Source organism: Ananas comosus, linkage group 2, assembly GCF_001540865.1.
Source record: "Ananas comosus cultivar F153 linkage group 2, ASM154086v1, whole genome shotgun sequence".
NCBI lineage: Eukaryota > Viridiplantae > Streptophyta > Magnoliopsida > Poales > Bromeliaceae > Ananas > Ananas comosus.
The window spans coordinates 14,693,345-14,708,054 of NC_033622.1; the positions used below are offsets into that span (position 1 = coordinate 14,693,345).

At 41.8% G+C, this 14,710-nt stretch overlaps 5 protein-coding genes across 5 annotated transcripts; 2 read left to right on the top strand and 3 right to left on the bottom strand.

Moving 5' to 3' along the window:
- On the top strand, window positions 500-1,522 carry LOC109723662 (lipid transfer-like protein VAS). The gene is made up of 3 exons (XM_020252095.1): window positions 500-852; window positions 977-1,042; window positions 1,328-1,522. The coding sequence occupies exons 1-3, from the start codon at window positions 516-518 to the stop codon at window positions 1,423-1,425; spliced, it is 501 nt and encodes a 166-aa protein (XP_020107684.1). The 5' UTR covers window positions 500-515; the 3' UTR covers window positions 1,426-1,522.
- Window positions 1,831-4,018, bottom strand: LOC109706953 (GDSL esterase/lipase At5g37690-like). Its single transcript, XM_020227980.1, has 6 exons — window positions 3,739-4,018; window positions 3,362-3,489; window positions 3,149-3,275; window positions 2,943-3,055; window positions 2,589-2,838; window positions 1,831-2,329 (listed from the first exon to the last, which is right to left on the bottom strand). Exons 1-6 carry the CDS (start codon window positions 3,980-3,982, stop codon window positions 2,079-2,081), a joined length of 1,113 nt encoding a protein of 370 aa, XP_020083569.1. The 5' UTR covers window positions 3,983-4,018; the 3' UTR covers window positions 1,831-2,078.
- Window positions 4,648-7,450, bottom strand: LOC109706954 (F-box protein SKIP28-like). Its single transcript, XM_020227981.1, has 3 exons — window positions 6,922-7,450; window positions 5,713-6,023; window positions 4,648-5,188 (listed from the first exon to the last, which is right to left on the bottom strand). Exons 1-3 carry the CDS (start codon window positions 7,339-7,341, stop codon window positions 4,927-4,929), a joined length of 993 nt encoding a protein of 330 aa, XP_020083570.1. The 5' UTR covers window positions 7,342-7,450; the 3' UTR covers window positions 4,648-4,926.
- On the top strand, window positions 8,161-9,517 carry LOC109706804 (prohibitin-3, mitochondrial-like). The gene is made up of 2 exons (XM_020227803.1): window positions 8,161-9,356; window positions 9,393-9,517. The coding sequence occupies exon 1, from the start codon at window positions 8,411-8,413 to the stop codon at window positions 9,272-9,274; it is 864 nt and encodes a 287-aa protein (XP_020083392.1). The 5' UTR covers window positions 8,161-8,410; the 3' UTR covers window positions 9,275-9,356; window positions 9,393-9,517.
- On the bottom strand, window positions 13,156-14,226 carry LOC109725676 (uncharacterized protein At3g17950). Its single transcript, XM_020254959.1, has 2 exons — window positions 13,981-14,226; window positions 13,156-13,866 (listed from the first exon to the last, which is right to left on the bottom strand). The coding sequence occupies exons 1-2, from the start codon at window positions 14,059-14,061 to the stop codon at window positions 13,393-13,395; spliced, it is 555 nt and encodes a 184-aa protein (XP_020110548.1). The 5' UTR covers window positions 14,062-14,226; the 3' UTR covers window positions 13,156-13,392.

Below are 14,710 nucleotides of genomic sequence, written 5' to 3' on the forward strand. Positions count from 1 at the left end.
TACAAACTTAATTATTTATTACTGGAAAAAAAAAAAAAAGATTAAAGTAAAACCTACCCTATTATTTAGTATTTTATTATTGTTATTTTAGTTTATTTATTTAAGTTCGTATAAAAAACGCTCTCCAAATGGTCACCATGTCCTGATGCAAGTACGCAACGCGAGATAATTTTTTAAAAGGAAAAAAAAAATTTTAAAAAAAAAGGAGAAAACAGATTAAAACTGATAGATTGAAAATTATTATGGCGACTAATATTCGCATGCATACCATTTCGTCCCCTAAGCGACAAATTTGAAATCCATCGTGGCGTTTTATTTCCCTCCAGTTTGAAAATCCGTTGTATTCCTAACAACTATAACGCCTCTCCTCATTTTAAGCTATTCAGTTTTAACTCTCCCCTACACGGCGGCTACACCCCTATATATATATATATATAAATATAAACATGCGTGCACCCCCTCTCCCCTTCAATTTAGCCTTGCAGTACGTAGAAAGTGTAGAGATTGCTAACACCATGGGCACCAATTCTCTCCTCCTCTGCGTCTTCGTTCTCGTCGCTTCGTCGTCGGCCTTCACCGTTCTATCCCTCGGGGACGACGGCACGGCGTCGGTGTTGCCGTGCTTGAGCGAGCTGATGCCGTGCACGCCGTACCTGCACGCGGAGAAGCCGCCCGCGGTGTGCTGCATGCCGCTGAAGATCGCGCTCGACACCGAGGCCCCCTGCCTCTGCAAGCTCTTCGACGACCAGGCGCTCCTCGGGACATTCAACGTCACCCAGTCTGATATGCTCCACTTTCCCCAGAAATGCGGCCACGCCCCGCCCGACCTCAGCCTTTGCAAGAACTCCGCAGGTACGTTCAACGACAAATCTCGCCACGCTTTGTTTTAATAGATTACTATTCTGCTGCGGTTTAAAATGTATCATTTTGCTTTCCTAGATTTATGTGTGCGCGCTTGTGTCGAGTAAATTTGCAGGTACAGTACCTCCTCCTCCTCCTCCGGGAGCGCCGTCAACAAAACCACCTCCAGCGTCTCCGAATGGTATATCATCTTTTGCTATATAGTTGTGATTTTTTTATAATCTTAATATTAATACTTGAGAAAGAGAATAAGTTGACACATTTGATTACTTTTTGTACACCGTTTGTTTTGCTGTTGTTCCTCGCTGTTTCTCTCTTAAATGCAATAGTTGCTTGATAATTTTCTTATCTAATCAATAACGAAATTTGATTCTTAATTGCAAAACCAACAGTGTAGTATAGCATTACTTTATGTAAAACTAAGTCATTATAGCTAATAATAGTTATTCTTCTTTTTGAAACTCAGGGTCATCTTCAAGTAGTGAAAGCCTCAGAAAAAGCATGCAAATTGTGGCGGCTTTTGTATTTGGTGGGGTGGTTTCTGTTACACTACTTCAGATTTAAATATCATCTGCTCACATTTTTAACTAGGTTGTAGTTTGCATTAGAACACTCCGCGAACCTTTTTTTTTTATTAACTGTTGTTTGTTTATATTTATTGAGCTTATGGCTGCAAATTTTATCAATAAGCACGAACAATACTCTCTTTTTTCTTCTAAGATGGGTGAGATGTGGATTTTCTGTTGGTAACAAAGCTTTCAAGTTTTGGGTTATTTTCTTTTTTATTTCGGTTTTCGCGTACTTCGGTATCTAGTTTCATCTTGCACTTTCGGAATAGGTTGAGTAACTGGATTAAATATTTTTTAGATTATACCTTCTTTGAGATTGGATTCGGTCGTTATGTTCGAACTTAGTTTGGGTAGAACAAATTAACTACAGCCATTTGTTCACAAACTGCTAGTAAAAAGATCGCGTAATTGGTTTTTAGATATCACCATTTGTACCGCATATAATGAATTTCAATACAAATATGTGCATCAGTACAGGTTACAACTTACAACACAAACTCGGAATGTATTAAACCCCTGCTGCTGTATTTTAACTTTGTGAATCAATTGTAACAAATTAGAACAATGACCACAACTTTCACTATAAACAAAGCCATGACAAAATCAAGCGAGTTCCGGTAACCAACGGTTTGAACTGTAAAGAACAAATCAAAGAGGAGAGGGGGCAGGGCCGGGGGAGGCCGCAGGGCCAAGAAGCGGCGCTGGAGAAGGCGCTCGTCCTACGTCGGCGCGATCGGAAAAGAGACGATCGGCGATAACCTGATTAGCTGCATCGGACGTGTGGTACGCGTCCCAGAACACAAACTCGCTGCGGTTGGCGCAGAGTTTCGAGTTGGGAGAGCAGAGGCCACCAATGACAGAGTCCACATTGCAGCATGATGTGTGAGAAATCTTAAATCCTGCATATTGCACAGATTTCAAGGTCATTAGATTAACTCTAACAACAAATTGATTGAGAATTTATATAGTGTTTTCTGGGTATCTGTCCTTCTTTACTCATACAGCAAACTGTACAGATAAAGCAAAATCAAACTAACAAACTAACAAACTAATACTAAATCAGGGATTCAGCGCCAAAAGATTGAAAAGAAGCTCATGCGCGAAACTAAGGAGAAGAGTCTTTTAGAGAGTTCATAATATGCATGGTCAATTATTTACCATAATTTTGTGGGTTATTGATGAGATCCATGACTATGGAATAGGAGTCGGCGAACGCCATCTGAGCACCGGGTAGTTTATTGTTCAGGCCATCAAGCAGATCCTTTACTCGCGCATTGAACTCTGTCACATAGTTGTTCACAACATGGAGGCATTGCCCATTCCTAGATTTCACTCTCTGAGATGGAATGCAACCCAATGGCCCCAATCCATGGAACACTACCTTCCTCGCCCCTAGATCATAAAGCCTCTTCGCATACATAACGAAAACAACATGGTGTTAGAGAAGGAGCATAATTTAGGTTTGGTACCTCTATTTCCAATAGTACAAACAAAAACAATTTCATATCATACTCTTAATTGGCCATCTAATGTAGTAATCACGAGCCCGACAAACTCGTCGTGAGTGTATTGCTGACCGTCCGCCATGAAAGGCTGCAAGAAGTTGTTCACGTAGTCGTTGCTGCCTACAATTGACGGAAAATGCATGAAACAAATGTTTATCAGTATAGAACATAACTGCGAGTAATATTAGTTGTTCTAGGAGTAGAGTGCAATACCAAGTCCAATGAAGTAGATTGCCTCATTGCATAGTTCCTCTGCAGACTCTTTTCCGATCTTACGAACGATCGCAGCCTTAGTCTTCTCGAAGCAAGTTATCTGATCGTAGAAAGAGAGCTTCTGAATCTGCATCATGACATCTTTGTCAGGAACATACACTCATAAATGTGGAAAGTATGATAAAATGTTTTACAAATTAATGTCGTCCTTACAAAGTAAAGTCCGGTCTCGTTGAGGATGCCTGCACCACCCGACGCATAGTTGACACCTTTAAGGATCGCATCGTCGTTCATTGATAAGGAAAGAAACGGTGGTGGCGATGGAACTCCCAGCTTAGCAGCTAGCATCAATCATAGCACAATTTTTAGAACTTCAAATCTTTCGTAGAATTTTACTTTCGATCGCCAAAATTTTATTTTTTGCAATTAGGTGTCTAACAATTATGTTTTGTTTCCAATGTTCTCACTGGTAGTTGCGCAGTTACTTTATTGATATTTCTCTCCATTTTAAGTAGAAAAAAGGTTCAACAAAACGCGAAGATTAGGACGGGTAAGAAGGTTGAGGATCTTCTGGTAGCCCTTTAACTTACACATGATGTCCCCAACTGTTCTTCCATTAGTGAATCTCCCAGTTGGTTGCCCTTTGATGTAATCAACGCCGTACCAAGGGTAGTTCGACTTCGCGAGCGCGTTTGGCAAGTAGTTGTTGTTCCCGACCTCCGCCATCGAGTCTCCGAACACGTACGTGACCTGCCCGGTGGTAGCATCGGCAGCGTCCGCATTACAGATGGTGAGAGCGAAAACAGTGAGAACGATTGCTGTTAAAGCTGCCATTTTTTTTTTTTTCTCCAGTAGTTAGTGATGGTGGGATGTTTTGTGCTTGTGAGTATTTATACTGCAGTGATGCTGTTCAAGTCATGCCTATTTCTCTAAGTTTTAGTTAAGAGAATCTTGTAAGGATTAATCGTATAAGAAAGAGAGGAGAATTTGGAGGCACTTTGGCTTGTGTTTTGGAGAGAGGGGTGGTGGGTGTGGTTGTTGAGGATTATTTTCAAATGGTTGTGGACTTTGTTTGGCGGGAGGAATGCTACTTAGCAGTAGATACTAGATAGTTCCAGGGGAGGCTAAAGGTGGTACCTTTAGGCATAGTAAGAGGTTTAAGTGTGTAAGTTATCTAAATTAAGTATGAAAATTAAGTGGGAAAAGCACTCTCAGTTCGTCAATTAACTAGTCAAAGAAGGGCCTATTGAGTTTGTAAAAAAAAATGTTATTTAAGTAGAATTGTTTAACGAAGGGCCTATTGAGTGTGTAAAAAAAAAAAGGTGTTATTTAAGTAGATTTGTTTAACATTTTAATTAGAATCCTGAAACAGTGTCATGCTGCATAAAATTGTCATGCTAATATACACCTGAACTATCATGGCATAATAATAAATGTCATACTGCATAAACTCCCAAACCATTTGTTACCTCTCGCTACAATTCATTTAAACTAAAAGATTACGAGACTATTTGCTAATATATTCAAGAAAATGAACTAGCAGTAGAGGCCAGCTGATCCTAGCATTATTTACATATATTTACCAACTGACAAACCACTTTTGCCCAATTTCAAACTCTCAGCTTTTCAGTACAATTTGAGCAGCGGCTGGACGATAAATGGTTTCCACGTATTCGGTAATAAAATGGTCTCATCTGAGCAAAATATAGCTTCAGTTTCAAGAGTTCATGGTAATCAACTCAAGCTCACAACTCAGAAATAAACACAAGTTTACAGTACTAATCAAGCTCTGCACACTGATGGCAAATGAAACCTGAAGAAGACCATGCTGATTCCGCTAGGGAACTTGCGTGTCCGTCGCAGTACGGCCGGTTGCACGTATTGCACTTTGGAAGCTGAAGCCAACACTCCAAACACAGAATGTGAGAGCAGGCGGTCTCCTCGTCAAGTTCGTCAAAGTCAATACAACCCCCGCACGCTTCACATCTGGCTATGCAGAAGAAGCACCCTCTGCACTCAATCCGCTTGTACTTCATTGTCCTGCAAGTTCGTTCTTCGTCAGTAAGATTATATACTACATGGTACGGTTTTAAGCGAAAAGAGAACTTTTCATGTTTAGCAAGCAATTCTTAAAAAGAACAAAACATATGAATGAGGAGAAAGAAATTACGAGATTACATGTAGTTTAGTCAAATATCAAATAAACATAGGTCCTTTTGTATCAGTTTATTACTACTACTGCAAAAGGCTAATATGGATTTCGAAAGAACAGATGTCACGCAATGGTGCTGCTATTAAAATGAGAGGCAGTATTAGTAGAAATTTTGCATATTATTCAGAGCACATTACAGTTTGCACATTATTCAGCCTGCAGACCAAATTGACACAAGCGCAAACTAGCCAACCACCCTGTCTCAACTAGTAGACTGATCTGAGTAACTTTGTTTTAAATTTTGAAAAAACTCACCAACGCCAAAGTTGCCATAAAATTAAAACAACACAGGCACAAGATTTTTCAAAACTTTAAAGTTGGACAGGAAGTAAAGGTTCAACATTTTACGAACCTGCAACTTTCTCTTGTACAGTCAAATACTAGCCTAACATTCCTGCATTTTGGGCACAAATCAACATCAATAGGACGCCCATCGTCGCAGTCAAATGATATAAGATGCCTTGAGTTGTAGAACGATGGCTGTGAAACTTGTTGCAGGTTGTTCTTGCCCAAGAAAGAGTTAAAGATGTCAAGATGATCTTTTCTTATGTTGGAGAGACCACGGAGCTGAAGATGATTTAGATTTCCCTTGCACTCAAATAACTGTTTCACCACCTTCACCATTCCATCTGCAGTTAAGAATGTACATCCCGGTACATAGAGCTGCAATGTTTTCACAAGCAAATTAGTATATATCAGACTAGTATTTTTTCATGACCAAGTATTAAGGTGCCTTTTATAACGGAAGGCAATTGGCATATATCAAAATAAAGGCTGAAATAAAGATTAGTATTTAATTGTCAACTAAAGAAGAGATCACACGGTGCTCTAACTACACACCTCTACATAACCAATGTGCATATTGGTCTCGTCAGCTTTACAGCTCGACTGTAAAGTTTGAACTCTTTCTTACTTACTTAGGAAACACTGCAAAGATTCACAGATTTGTAGCAAGTCACCTTATAACACCTTTCTAAGCAACTATTAAAGCAGATATCTAGCGAAAAAAAAAGAGAATATAATTGTATAATGGTCAAGATTGCTCTTTTAAGGAAGCAATATCAAATAATGCATCTTAGAATGAAATTCAAGCTTTTAAGTATTTGCGTACCAACATAATTCCGCTATTTACATGTCAAGTGGCTGATGAATATTTAAACTGAATGTAAATTCCTAAAATCAGTGTTTCTAAATGTCGTTTTTCGAACATTCACTGACATTTTAGCTTATTACCCAATCATTTTTACCTTACCCGAACTGTATCACATTTTGAAATAGTTACAGTATCTTTAACTCTTTAAACGAAATATGCAGTATCCTAAGTCCTAACCGAATTTTATGTCACTCACAGGACATTCTATAAATTTTCTATACAAAACAAAAAACCATAAGAGATAAAAAAATAAAAAAATAAAAAAAAAAAAAATTAAGTAAAGCTAAGGCGTGAAAATTAAATCTGAAGACTTCAGGCGTTCCTCCCAGAATTCGATACAATATTCTTACAAAATTAAAACTCTAACAAAAATGAAGCATAAATATGAGATTCAACCACAGTTTATACCTTAGTAATTGCCGGATTCTGTTCAACAACCCGCAAAAGCCCCGCATCAGTAATGTTCCAGCAATCCACCAGAGCCAGAGACTTCAACTTCCCCTCGGCCTTCGAGGTGATTCTCAAAAGCGCTTCGTCGGTGAGCTTCGCGCTCAGCGGGGGCTCGACGGTAATGTGGCGCCACAAGAGCGCGTCGTCGGCGATGGCGTCCCGGAGGAGCCGACACACCCTCTGGAACGCCAAGAGCTCCCGCAGGGGGAGGTAGCCGAGCACCAGGAATAGAGCGCCATGGGGGGCCATTGGAGCGTTAGAAGAGGAGGAGGAGGAGGAGGAGGAGGAAGAGAGGTGGGGGAGAGAATTGGGCGAGGAACGGCCGAGGTGGGGTTGGATCGGCGTTGAGGAAGGGTCGGGAGGCGCGGCGTGAGGCATGGATTAGGGTTTTGTTTAGGGTTCGGAGGGACGAGGAGGAGGAGGACGGTAAAGGAAGGTTCAAGAAGGTGAGAGGATTTGGGAAGAGGGCGAGAGGAGGAAAAGGACGGCGCGTCGCAAGGCTCGGAACGTTTGAAGAGCTCAGAAGGCACCACCGGTTTTCCTGTGGAACCGAAGACGTTGTTGCATGAACCTGGTGCATCGTGCACCTCATACGAAAGCACCTACCATACGATAAAATTTATGGTAAAACTTCAAAACCCCCGTGTGGTTTCGTAGTTTCTCACTTTCCTCCCCTATGGTTTAAAATATATTAATTTGTCCCCCTATGATTTTTTTTCCTTTTTTACTTATCAATTTCATTATTTTTTTTTCTTTAAATCGGTGATAAAGTTAATTTAAAGAGTACTAAAGCGAATATTTGATAAATCTATATGGATAGGTGAAGTTTTTTTATATAATTTAATGAAATATTAACGAAAAAGCTACAGAAAAAATAAAAACGAAACCACAAAAGGGCAATTTGATACATTTTAAACTACAGGGGGCAAAGTGAGAAACGACGAAACCAAAAGAGGAGTTTTTAAAGTTTTTCCAAAATTTAATTTTAATTTAATTTAATTAAGCATCTATTATTTGTTTCCATACAAAATAATTACAACAAACAATAGCTTACGATTTTCAGGGAATGAATACATTACTTTCGTTAGAATTTAGTAAAGTTGTAATTTATTAAAAAAAAAAGCAGAATATTTTTTATTATTTTTTTTATCACTGCTGCACCAAGGACCACCGCCCGCCCACTGGAACTTTCTTCCTCCCCAAGCCGTATCATTTAACTCTCGTGAGAGGGTTTAGGGTTTTGTTTCGTTTCTCCCATCCCCACCACACCGCACCACATCGGTCCACACCACACCACCCCTTCAGATCACACCGCGGCGCCACCCTTCCTCCTCTTCCCAAAAAATTTAAAAAAAGAAAAAAAGAAAAAGAAAAAGAGGAAGACTATTTACAGAGAAGACGAAGAAGAAGAAGAAGAAGAAGAAGAAGAGGAAGAAAAGAGGAGGAGATGGCGGCGGGCGGGGGGGCGCAGGCGGCGGCGTCGTTGCTGGCGAGCGTGGCGAAGGCGGCGGTGGGGATCGGGGTGAGCGCGTCGGTGTTGGGGGCGTCGCTGTACACGGTGGACGGGGGGGAGCGCGCGGTGATCTTCGACCGGTTCCGCGGCGTGCTGGATCGGACGGTCGGGGAGGGCACCCACTTCCTGGTGCCGTGGCTGCAGAAGCCCTACATCTTCGACATCCGCACCCGCCCCCACACCTTCTCGTCCAACTCGGGCACGAAGGACCTGCAGATGGTGAACCTGACCCTCCGCCTGCTGTCCCGCCCGGACGTGGAGCGCCTCCCGACCATCTTCACGTCGCTGGGCACGGAGTACGACGAGAAGGTGCTGCCCTCCATCGGCAACGAGGTCCTGAAGGCCGTCGTCGCGCAGTTCAACGCCGACCAGCTGCTCACCGAGCGGCCCCGCGTGTCGGCGCTCGTCCGCGACTCCCTCATCCGCCGCGCCCGCGAGTTCAACATCATCCTCGACGACGTCGCCATCACCCACCTCTCCTACGGCGCCGAGTTCTCCCTCGCCGTCGAGAAGAAGCAGGTCGCCCAGCAGGAGGCCGAGCGCTCCAAGTTCCTCGTCATGCGCGCCGAGCAGGAGCGCCGCGCCGCCGTCATCCGCGCCGAGGGCGAGAGCGAGTCCGCCAGGCTCATCTCCGAGGCCACCGCCGCCGCCGGCCTCGGCCTCATCGAGCTCAGGCGCATCGAGGCCGCCAAGGAGATCGCCGCCGCCCTCTCCAAGACCCCCAACGTCGCCTACGTCCCCTCCGGCGACGGCTCCCAGATGCTCCTCGGCCTCAACCCCACCGCCCTCGGCCGGTGACCACCAGCAGAGCAGATCAGAGCAGAGCAGGGCAGGGCCGTTCCGTATCCTAAACCCTACAACTCTACTCTCTCTCTCTCTCTCTCTCTCTCTCTCTCTCTCTCTCTCTCTCTCTCGATCTCGAGAATTTTTATCAATAATTTCGCAATATCCAGTTTCTGTCTACTTATTAGTGAGTCCGTCCATCCATCTAGTTAATAGTTTCGATGCTGGTGTAGTGGATCTTATTAAATTCAGCCGAGGCTCTGGGATGTTTTTGTGGACGGTCATTTTATATGCTGTTGTTTTCGTGGATTTTGCTCCTGCATTTGCTTCTTGCAGTAGCGTTCTTGCTGCTTGTTTATGTCTTCATTTTTGTTATCGAGTGTCTGTTTGAGGCCACGCCGATGCTTTTGGTATTGCTGCTATTTTTGTTTGTGTTTCGGGAATGGTTTCACGTTTTCATTGCAAAATTCACAAGTTTTAGGATTGCTTTCAAGCTTCCGCTGTTTGTTGTCTTTAGCAGCTCCACGTTTTCATGCATTGTTTCCTTATAAGGTTATGACAATTGGTATTGTTATTACGAGCTTATTCATCTGCTTTACTTCTCTAATACTGATGTAAATGGTGTTCGTTTATCTGCCTTATTGTGTCCTTCTAACGTTTTACGGTGGACTAACTAATGATCCTATGATCGACAAACTGTTCCGCTAGCATCGTGTTAGCTTGCAGTAAGCAAGTCAAAACATTCGGTGAGAAATGCTGAATACTTCATGATGTCGAAACTTGTGATGGTAGAGCATTGTATGTTGATTTTTTGGTATATCCTATTCTCCTAACTTCTTCTCATAAAACTTGTGGGATAATTTGTAAGGAAATGCATGGCTACCACCAATTGCATAGTGAGCTTCCACTTTTTTGTTTTGTTTTCATCTTTTTAACTCTAATTTCCCAAGTATTGATAGATTTTCAAATCTTTTAAAAGACTCTTCGACTTTCTCGCCGAGTTTATGATCTTAAGATGCAACCGTTAAGTTAGATAATCTTATCTGCCGCCAAGCCTGTACATTACACTGCAATTTCTTTCCTATGTTGGTTTTCTTTTAATTTAGATTGACATGGATTGAAGGTCCATGCTCGAGAGTTTATGGGATCAGATCGATGCAAGTCTTATAACCACAGTAGCATGATCAATGGGCCATATCTTGTGAGTAAATCTCGATCCCACGATCGGATCGCAAAACGAGAGAGATGTAATTGGCCATTGTAGACCTGCACTCTGATTGTGCTCTCCTTTTATTAATTCTTACAGTATCCAATTTGACCATGCAATCTATCTTTGAGCATGATTCAAACCTGTTTAATTCATTTGAACGTTGTCCACCTTTGAACGTTATGTACTAGACCTGTTTAATCGCCTTCTGTAATGTATGTTCCGATAGTAATACTGACATCATCCAGGAAAGGAATAATTGGCTTATAGACATCAGGGGAGCAGTTCCATGTAAAGAAAGCTTTTCATTGTTTTGGACTTCAACGGTTGCTGCTACTTTTGGGGAGAGGCTTTGATTTATATCATGTTAGAGTTTCACTGCACATAAACATTAATCTAGTGTTACAGGGCAAGAGAATTTGGTTGTTGTCTGAATCGCTGTGTTAAGATCAAAATTCTGGCCATCGATATCATGGTATGGTGCTTGCCATGCATGCTTGATTCTCATGACAAGCAGAGACTTAAATGATATGATTCAAGGTTCTTATGTCTAATTTGAATTTCCTTTCCTGCATCTGTTTTAGACTTTTAGTAAAGGTGACTTCTCTCTGTGCTGTTATGAACTTTTACCGTTCCATTTATCATCAGGTTCATTTAGAATGGAGCTAACATAGCTGCTGTAGTTCATATATAAATATACTCTGTACCCGACCAGCAAGATAGAAATTTCCCGAGGCTGGAAGGACAGATGCTTGATTCTTAAACCTCTCATTCTTGTGATGTTTAGTAGTGCACTGTCGTCGTGAACGCTTATTCTGAGTGGTGTATTAAGGTAACGAAGTCTCGAATTCTTTGTGCTGTGTTATATATCAGACCCAAATCTAAATTGCACTGATTCAAATCCAACCGTTGCCATACTGAATAACCACAATGGTTGGATTATTCATGATGATTGTTATAATAACGCTTGTTTCTTCTTCTTCTTCTGCAAGATATTGCTTGCTTCGAAGTGCCATCACAGAATGTTTCTCTTGCACTCTTTTAGTGCTCAGTTATTGCATGAGAATTGCGAGTCCGTTTTTGCTTTGCATGTTCACTACCTTCTTGCAGGCATCATAAACCTACATCTTGTTTCGTAATTCGTGTGAACTATTAGCTTATTTGTTATGACGATTTAAGTTAACAGTTGATGATAGTAAGCTGTTGTGCCAGTAATCTGAAGCGGATACATCCTTTGATTGAACTGTTTCCCAGTTTGTTGATTCATACCTAAGTTTTTCTTCTTTTTCCTCTTTTAAGAAGACTAACACTCCTTAGGCGTCGTTCCAAGTTTCCCAAAGAGGGTTCTTCCAACTCTTCAAAAGTTTTGTATTTCTTAAAGTCAGTTTTGCCTTGATCATATTTAGAGTAGGATCATAAAATGATTCTCCCCGTTCTACAAGATTATTCAAGGGGAACCAAGATATTCCCTTTTGCAAAGAAATTTTATGAGCTGCATCTACCAGGCGTTTTGACTGTAGAGGTCGGGTGAACTGAAAATTTCGGTGAATTACCCGAGACTGACCTTGCGCTCATCAGCCCATTAAACTTTGCAGATCTAAACTTAGCTCAATCGCAACCTAACCCGTCAACTCGAATCATCACATTAACCACCAAAACCCAAACAACAAACTCATATGCGTTTTGATCAATATATAAAAATGCTCCATCTCAATAATGTGCCTTTGTTTTGACCGAACCCGTGATCTTATGGGATGATCATAAAGTGCCCTGAAAAAGAGTAGAATCAGAATGATCCAATGATATCGGATCAAGATTAGAAAATATAAGCAATTTATGGATATTCTAAAAGAGCAACACGGTTAAGCAGCTCCATCAGGCTTGTCAAGGAGGCATTTGTCACGTCAATGTAGATAAGGATATTACTCGTGTCGTTTAGTAACAAACCCAACATGTAACAAGTAAACAAACAACCTCTGTTTCGTTTCGTTCCCATCATTGCTCAACTCCAAAATCATTTCCCTATAATAACATGTCCATCCTACACTAGGACTCTCTCTTTTTTTTTTCTTTTTTTTCTCTTTTTTCTGTTTGTTTGAAACTTTGAATAAGACTATTTTTTATAGGACTATTCTGCAACGGTGGCCCATGAAGGGACGTGGTTACACCACCAACATCACCAAACAAGGCTATCTTTGTATTGCGGAAGATCTCGATACATGTAACGAAATATATATATATATATATATATATATATATATATATATATTATAAAATTAAGAGTTATTTATCTATTTTTATAAAAAGTACTGTATATTTTATAATAGTCCATAATATTATATAACTTTCAACACCAGATAGATCCTAAATCCTTTATTAATTCTACCTTTTAATCAACCGATAAAAATGATTAATTAGGAGCTAATTGGATGGTTATTGATTGCTTGTTGAGTACATCCATGCATAGTTCTTTTTTTTTTTTTTTTTTTTTTTTTTTTTTTGTGGCTTAGTTTGGTTCTTAATAATAGGATTGGGGGTTGGGACGCACAAAGCGACGAGATGATGCATGTGGGATCGATAACAATAAAACCAATTTTAATTCCACATTCCATTGTTTGGAGATTTTGAGATGATTCGTTTTGTTGCAGATCGGCCTTAGTCAGAATATTTAGCCCTCGAGATAATGAGATTTTAAAAGAGTGCCTACGCAGAAAACACAGTTTTTATTCATCCTCCTCCATTCCCTTTTCTTTTTTTTTTTCTAATGTATAAAAAAAAAAAGAAAAAGGAAAAGGAAAAAAAAGGGGAAAAAGGGTAAAAAAGAAGAAAGAAAAAAAAGGAAAGTAAAGTAAAGTAGAGAAATAGATAAGAGAGTTTTATTGTATACATAACCCCAAAGTAGCAGGAAATTACAAAAAGAAAAGGCCTACGCTTCTCCACCGGTGCAGATCCCCGTGAGGAGCACCGGCCACCTCCCGACCGGCCCCTCCGCCGCCCGCTGCTGCCCGCGCCGCCTCCCCTCCGGCGGCAAAACCCTCCCGTCCTCGAAGAGCGGGCCCCCTCCCACCGCCTCGTGCTCCGCCGCGCCGCCTCCGCCGCCGGCGCCGTAGACGTAGTCCCCGTCGACCGCCCCCCCGCCGATCCTGCGCTCCACCTGCAGGAACTCCCCCAGGGAGGCCGGCGCGGCCGCGTCGTCGCGGCAGAGGCGCCACCACCCCCTCCCCCCGCCGCGGCTGCTGCGCCGCCGCCGCTCCGGCGCCCTCGGCCTCGGCCTCCTCCCTCCGGCGTCGGCGCCGTGATGGTCGCGGCGCGCGGGGCGCGGCGCGGGGAGGTCGGGGAAGGAGACGCCCATTAGGGTTCCGAGGGAGGTGCTCCGGTCGGGGAAGAAGGAGCCCGTCGACTTTTGTGGGAGGTGGAGGGCAACCACAGCGAACGCACACAATGGTTTACTCAATTAGGTGAGAGAAAGGAGGGGCAATTGTGTGGGAGAAGCATCGGCATTAGGGTTACTTACCTCGGTGTCGAGATCGGAGGAGGAGAGTGACGAGTTGCTCGGGGACGAAGGGATGAGGTCGTGATCTCGATTCAAAGCCATGAATTTAGAGAGAGAGAGAGAGAGAGAGAGAGAGTTTTGAGTGATGGTGGGGATGGAGGAAGCTGGGGGGTTTTGAAGGACGGGAGTGGAACTGTGGACGAACCGAGGCAGAGTAGTGGACTGAAATGACGAGTTTGCCCCTCATTATATGGCAAATCGCGTCGAAAGGGTACCATATATTGTTGTCGTAATAATACTAGTTGAATTAAAAGAGCCTTTGCTAATTGCCATCACACCGCCCAGAATACCAAAAAAAGAGTTCTTGATTCTGTTGTTTGTTACACAGTAAAATTGTAAAAAATAAAAAATAAAAAAAATTATGTTGTTAGAGATTAGTGGGTTTTCTCTAAACATAGAAAATTATTTTTCTCAATAAATAAAAACAGTATATATATATATATATATAGTATCATTAGTAGGATAAAGTAATTTAAGCGATTAGATTTTCAGTCATTTAATAAAAAAATGTGTGGTTAATTAGAATGATTGTGATTCTTTTAGGTGGCACAAAGAGAAATTTTTTTTTCTCTTAGGGCATGTTTGGTAACTCGAAAGTCGGCGAAGTGAAAAAAGTCACTTTCATTAAAGTGACTTTTCAGCTCGATTATTTTGTTGCTATAAAGTAAAAAATTAAAACTATAATTTTATT

Bases quoted from the DNA above. Each gene is read 5' to 3' on its own strand.
- LOC109723662 (XM_020252095.1), top strand. From the start codon at position 516: ATGGGCACCAATTCTCTCCTCCTCTGCGTCTTCGTTCTCGTCGCTTCG. The intron at 853-976 runs GTACGTTCAACG...GTAAATTTGCAG, and splicing joins CCTTTGCAAGAACTCCGCAG to GTACAGTACCTCCTCCTCCT. The intron at 1,043-1,327 runs GTATATCATCTT...TTTGAAACTCAG, and splicing joins ACCTCCAGCGTCTCCGAATG to GGTCATCTTCAAGTAGTGAA.
- LOC109706953 (XM_020227980.1), bottom strand. From the start codon at position 3,982: ATGGCAGCTTTAACAGCAATCGTTCTCACTGTTTTCGCTCTCACCATC. The intron at 3,276-3,361 runs GTAAGGACGACA...GTCATGATGCAG, and splicing joins ACGAGACCGGACTTTACTTT to ATTCAGAAGCTCTCTTTCTA. The intron at 3,056-3,148 runs GTATTGCACTCT...CGTCAATTGTAG, and splicing joins AATCTACTTCATTGGACTTG to GCAGCAACGACTACGTGAAC.
- LOC109706954 (XM_020227981.1), bottom strand. From the start codon at position 7,341: ATGCCTCACGCCGCGCCTCCCGACCCTTCCTCAACGCCGATCCAACCC. The intron at 6,024-6,921 runs GTATAAACTGTG...AAAACATTGCAG, and splicing joins AGAATCCGGCAATTACTAAG to CTCTATGTACCGGGATGTAC. The intron at 5,189-5,712 runs GTTCGTAAAATG...ACGAACTTGCAG, and splicing joins TGTACAAGAGAAAGTTGCAG to GACAATGAAGTACAAGCGGA.
- LOC109706804 (XM_020227803.1), top strand. From the start codon at position 8,411: ATGGCGGCGGGCGGGGGGGCGCAGGCGGCGGCGTCGTTGCTGGCGAGC.
- LOC109725676 (XM_020254959.1), bottom strand. From the start codon at position 14,061: ATGGCTTTGAATCGAGATCACGACCTCATCCCTTCGTCCCCGAGCAAC. The intron at 13,867-13,980 runs GTAAGTAACCCT...CTCCCACAAAAG, and splicing joins CCTCCGATCTCGACACCGAG to TCGACGGGCTCCTTCTTCCC.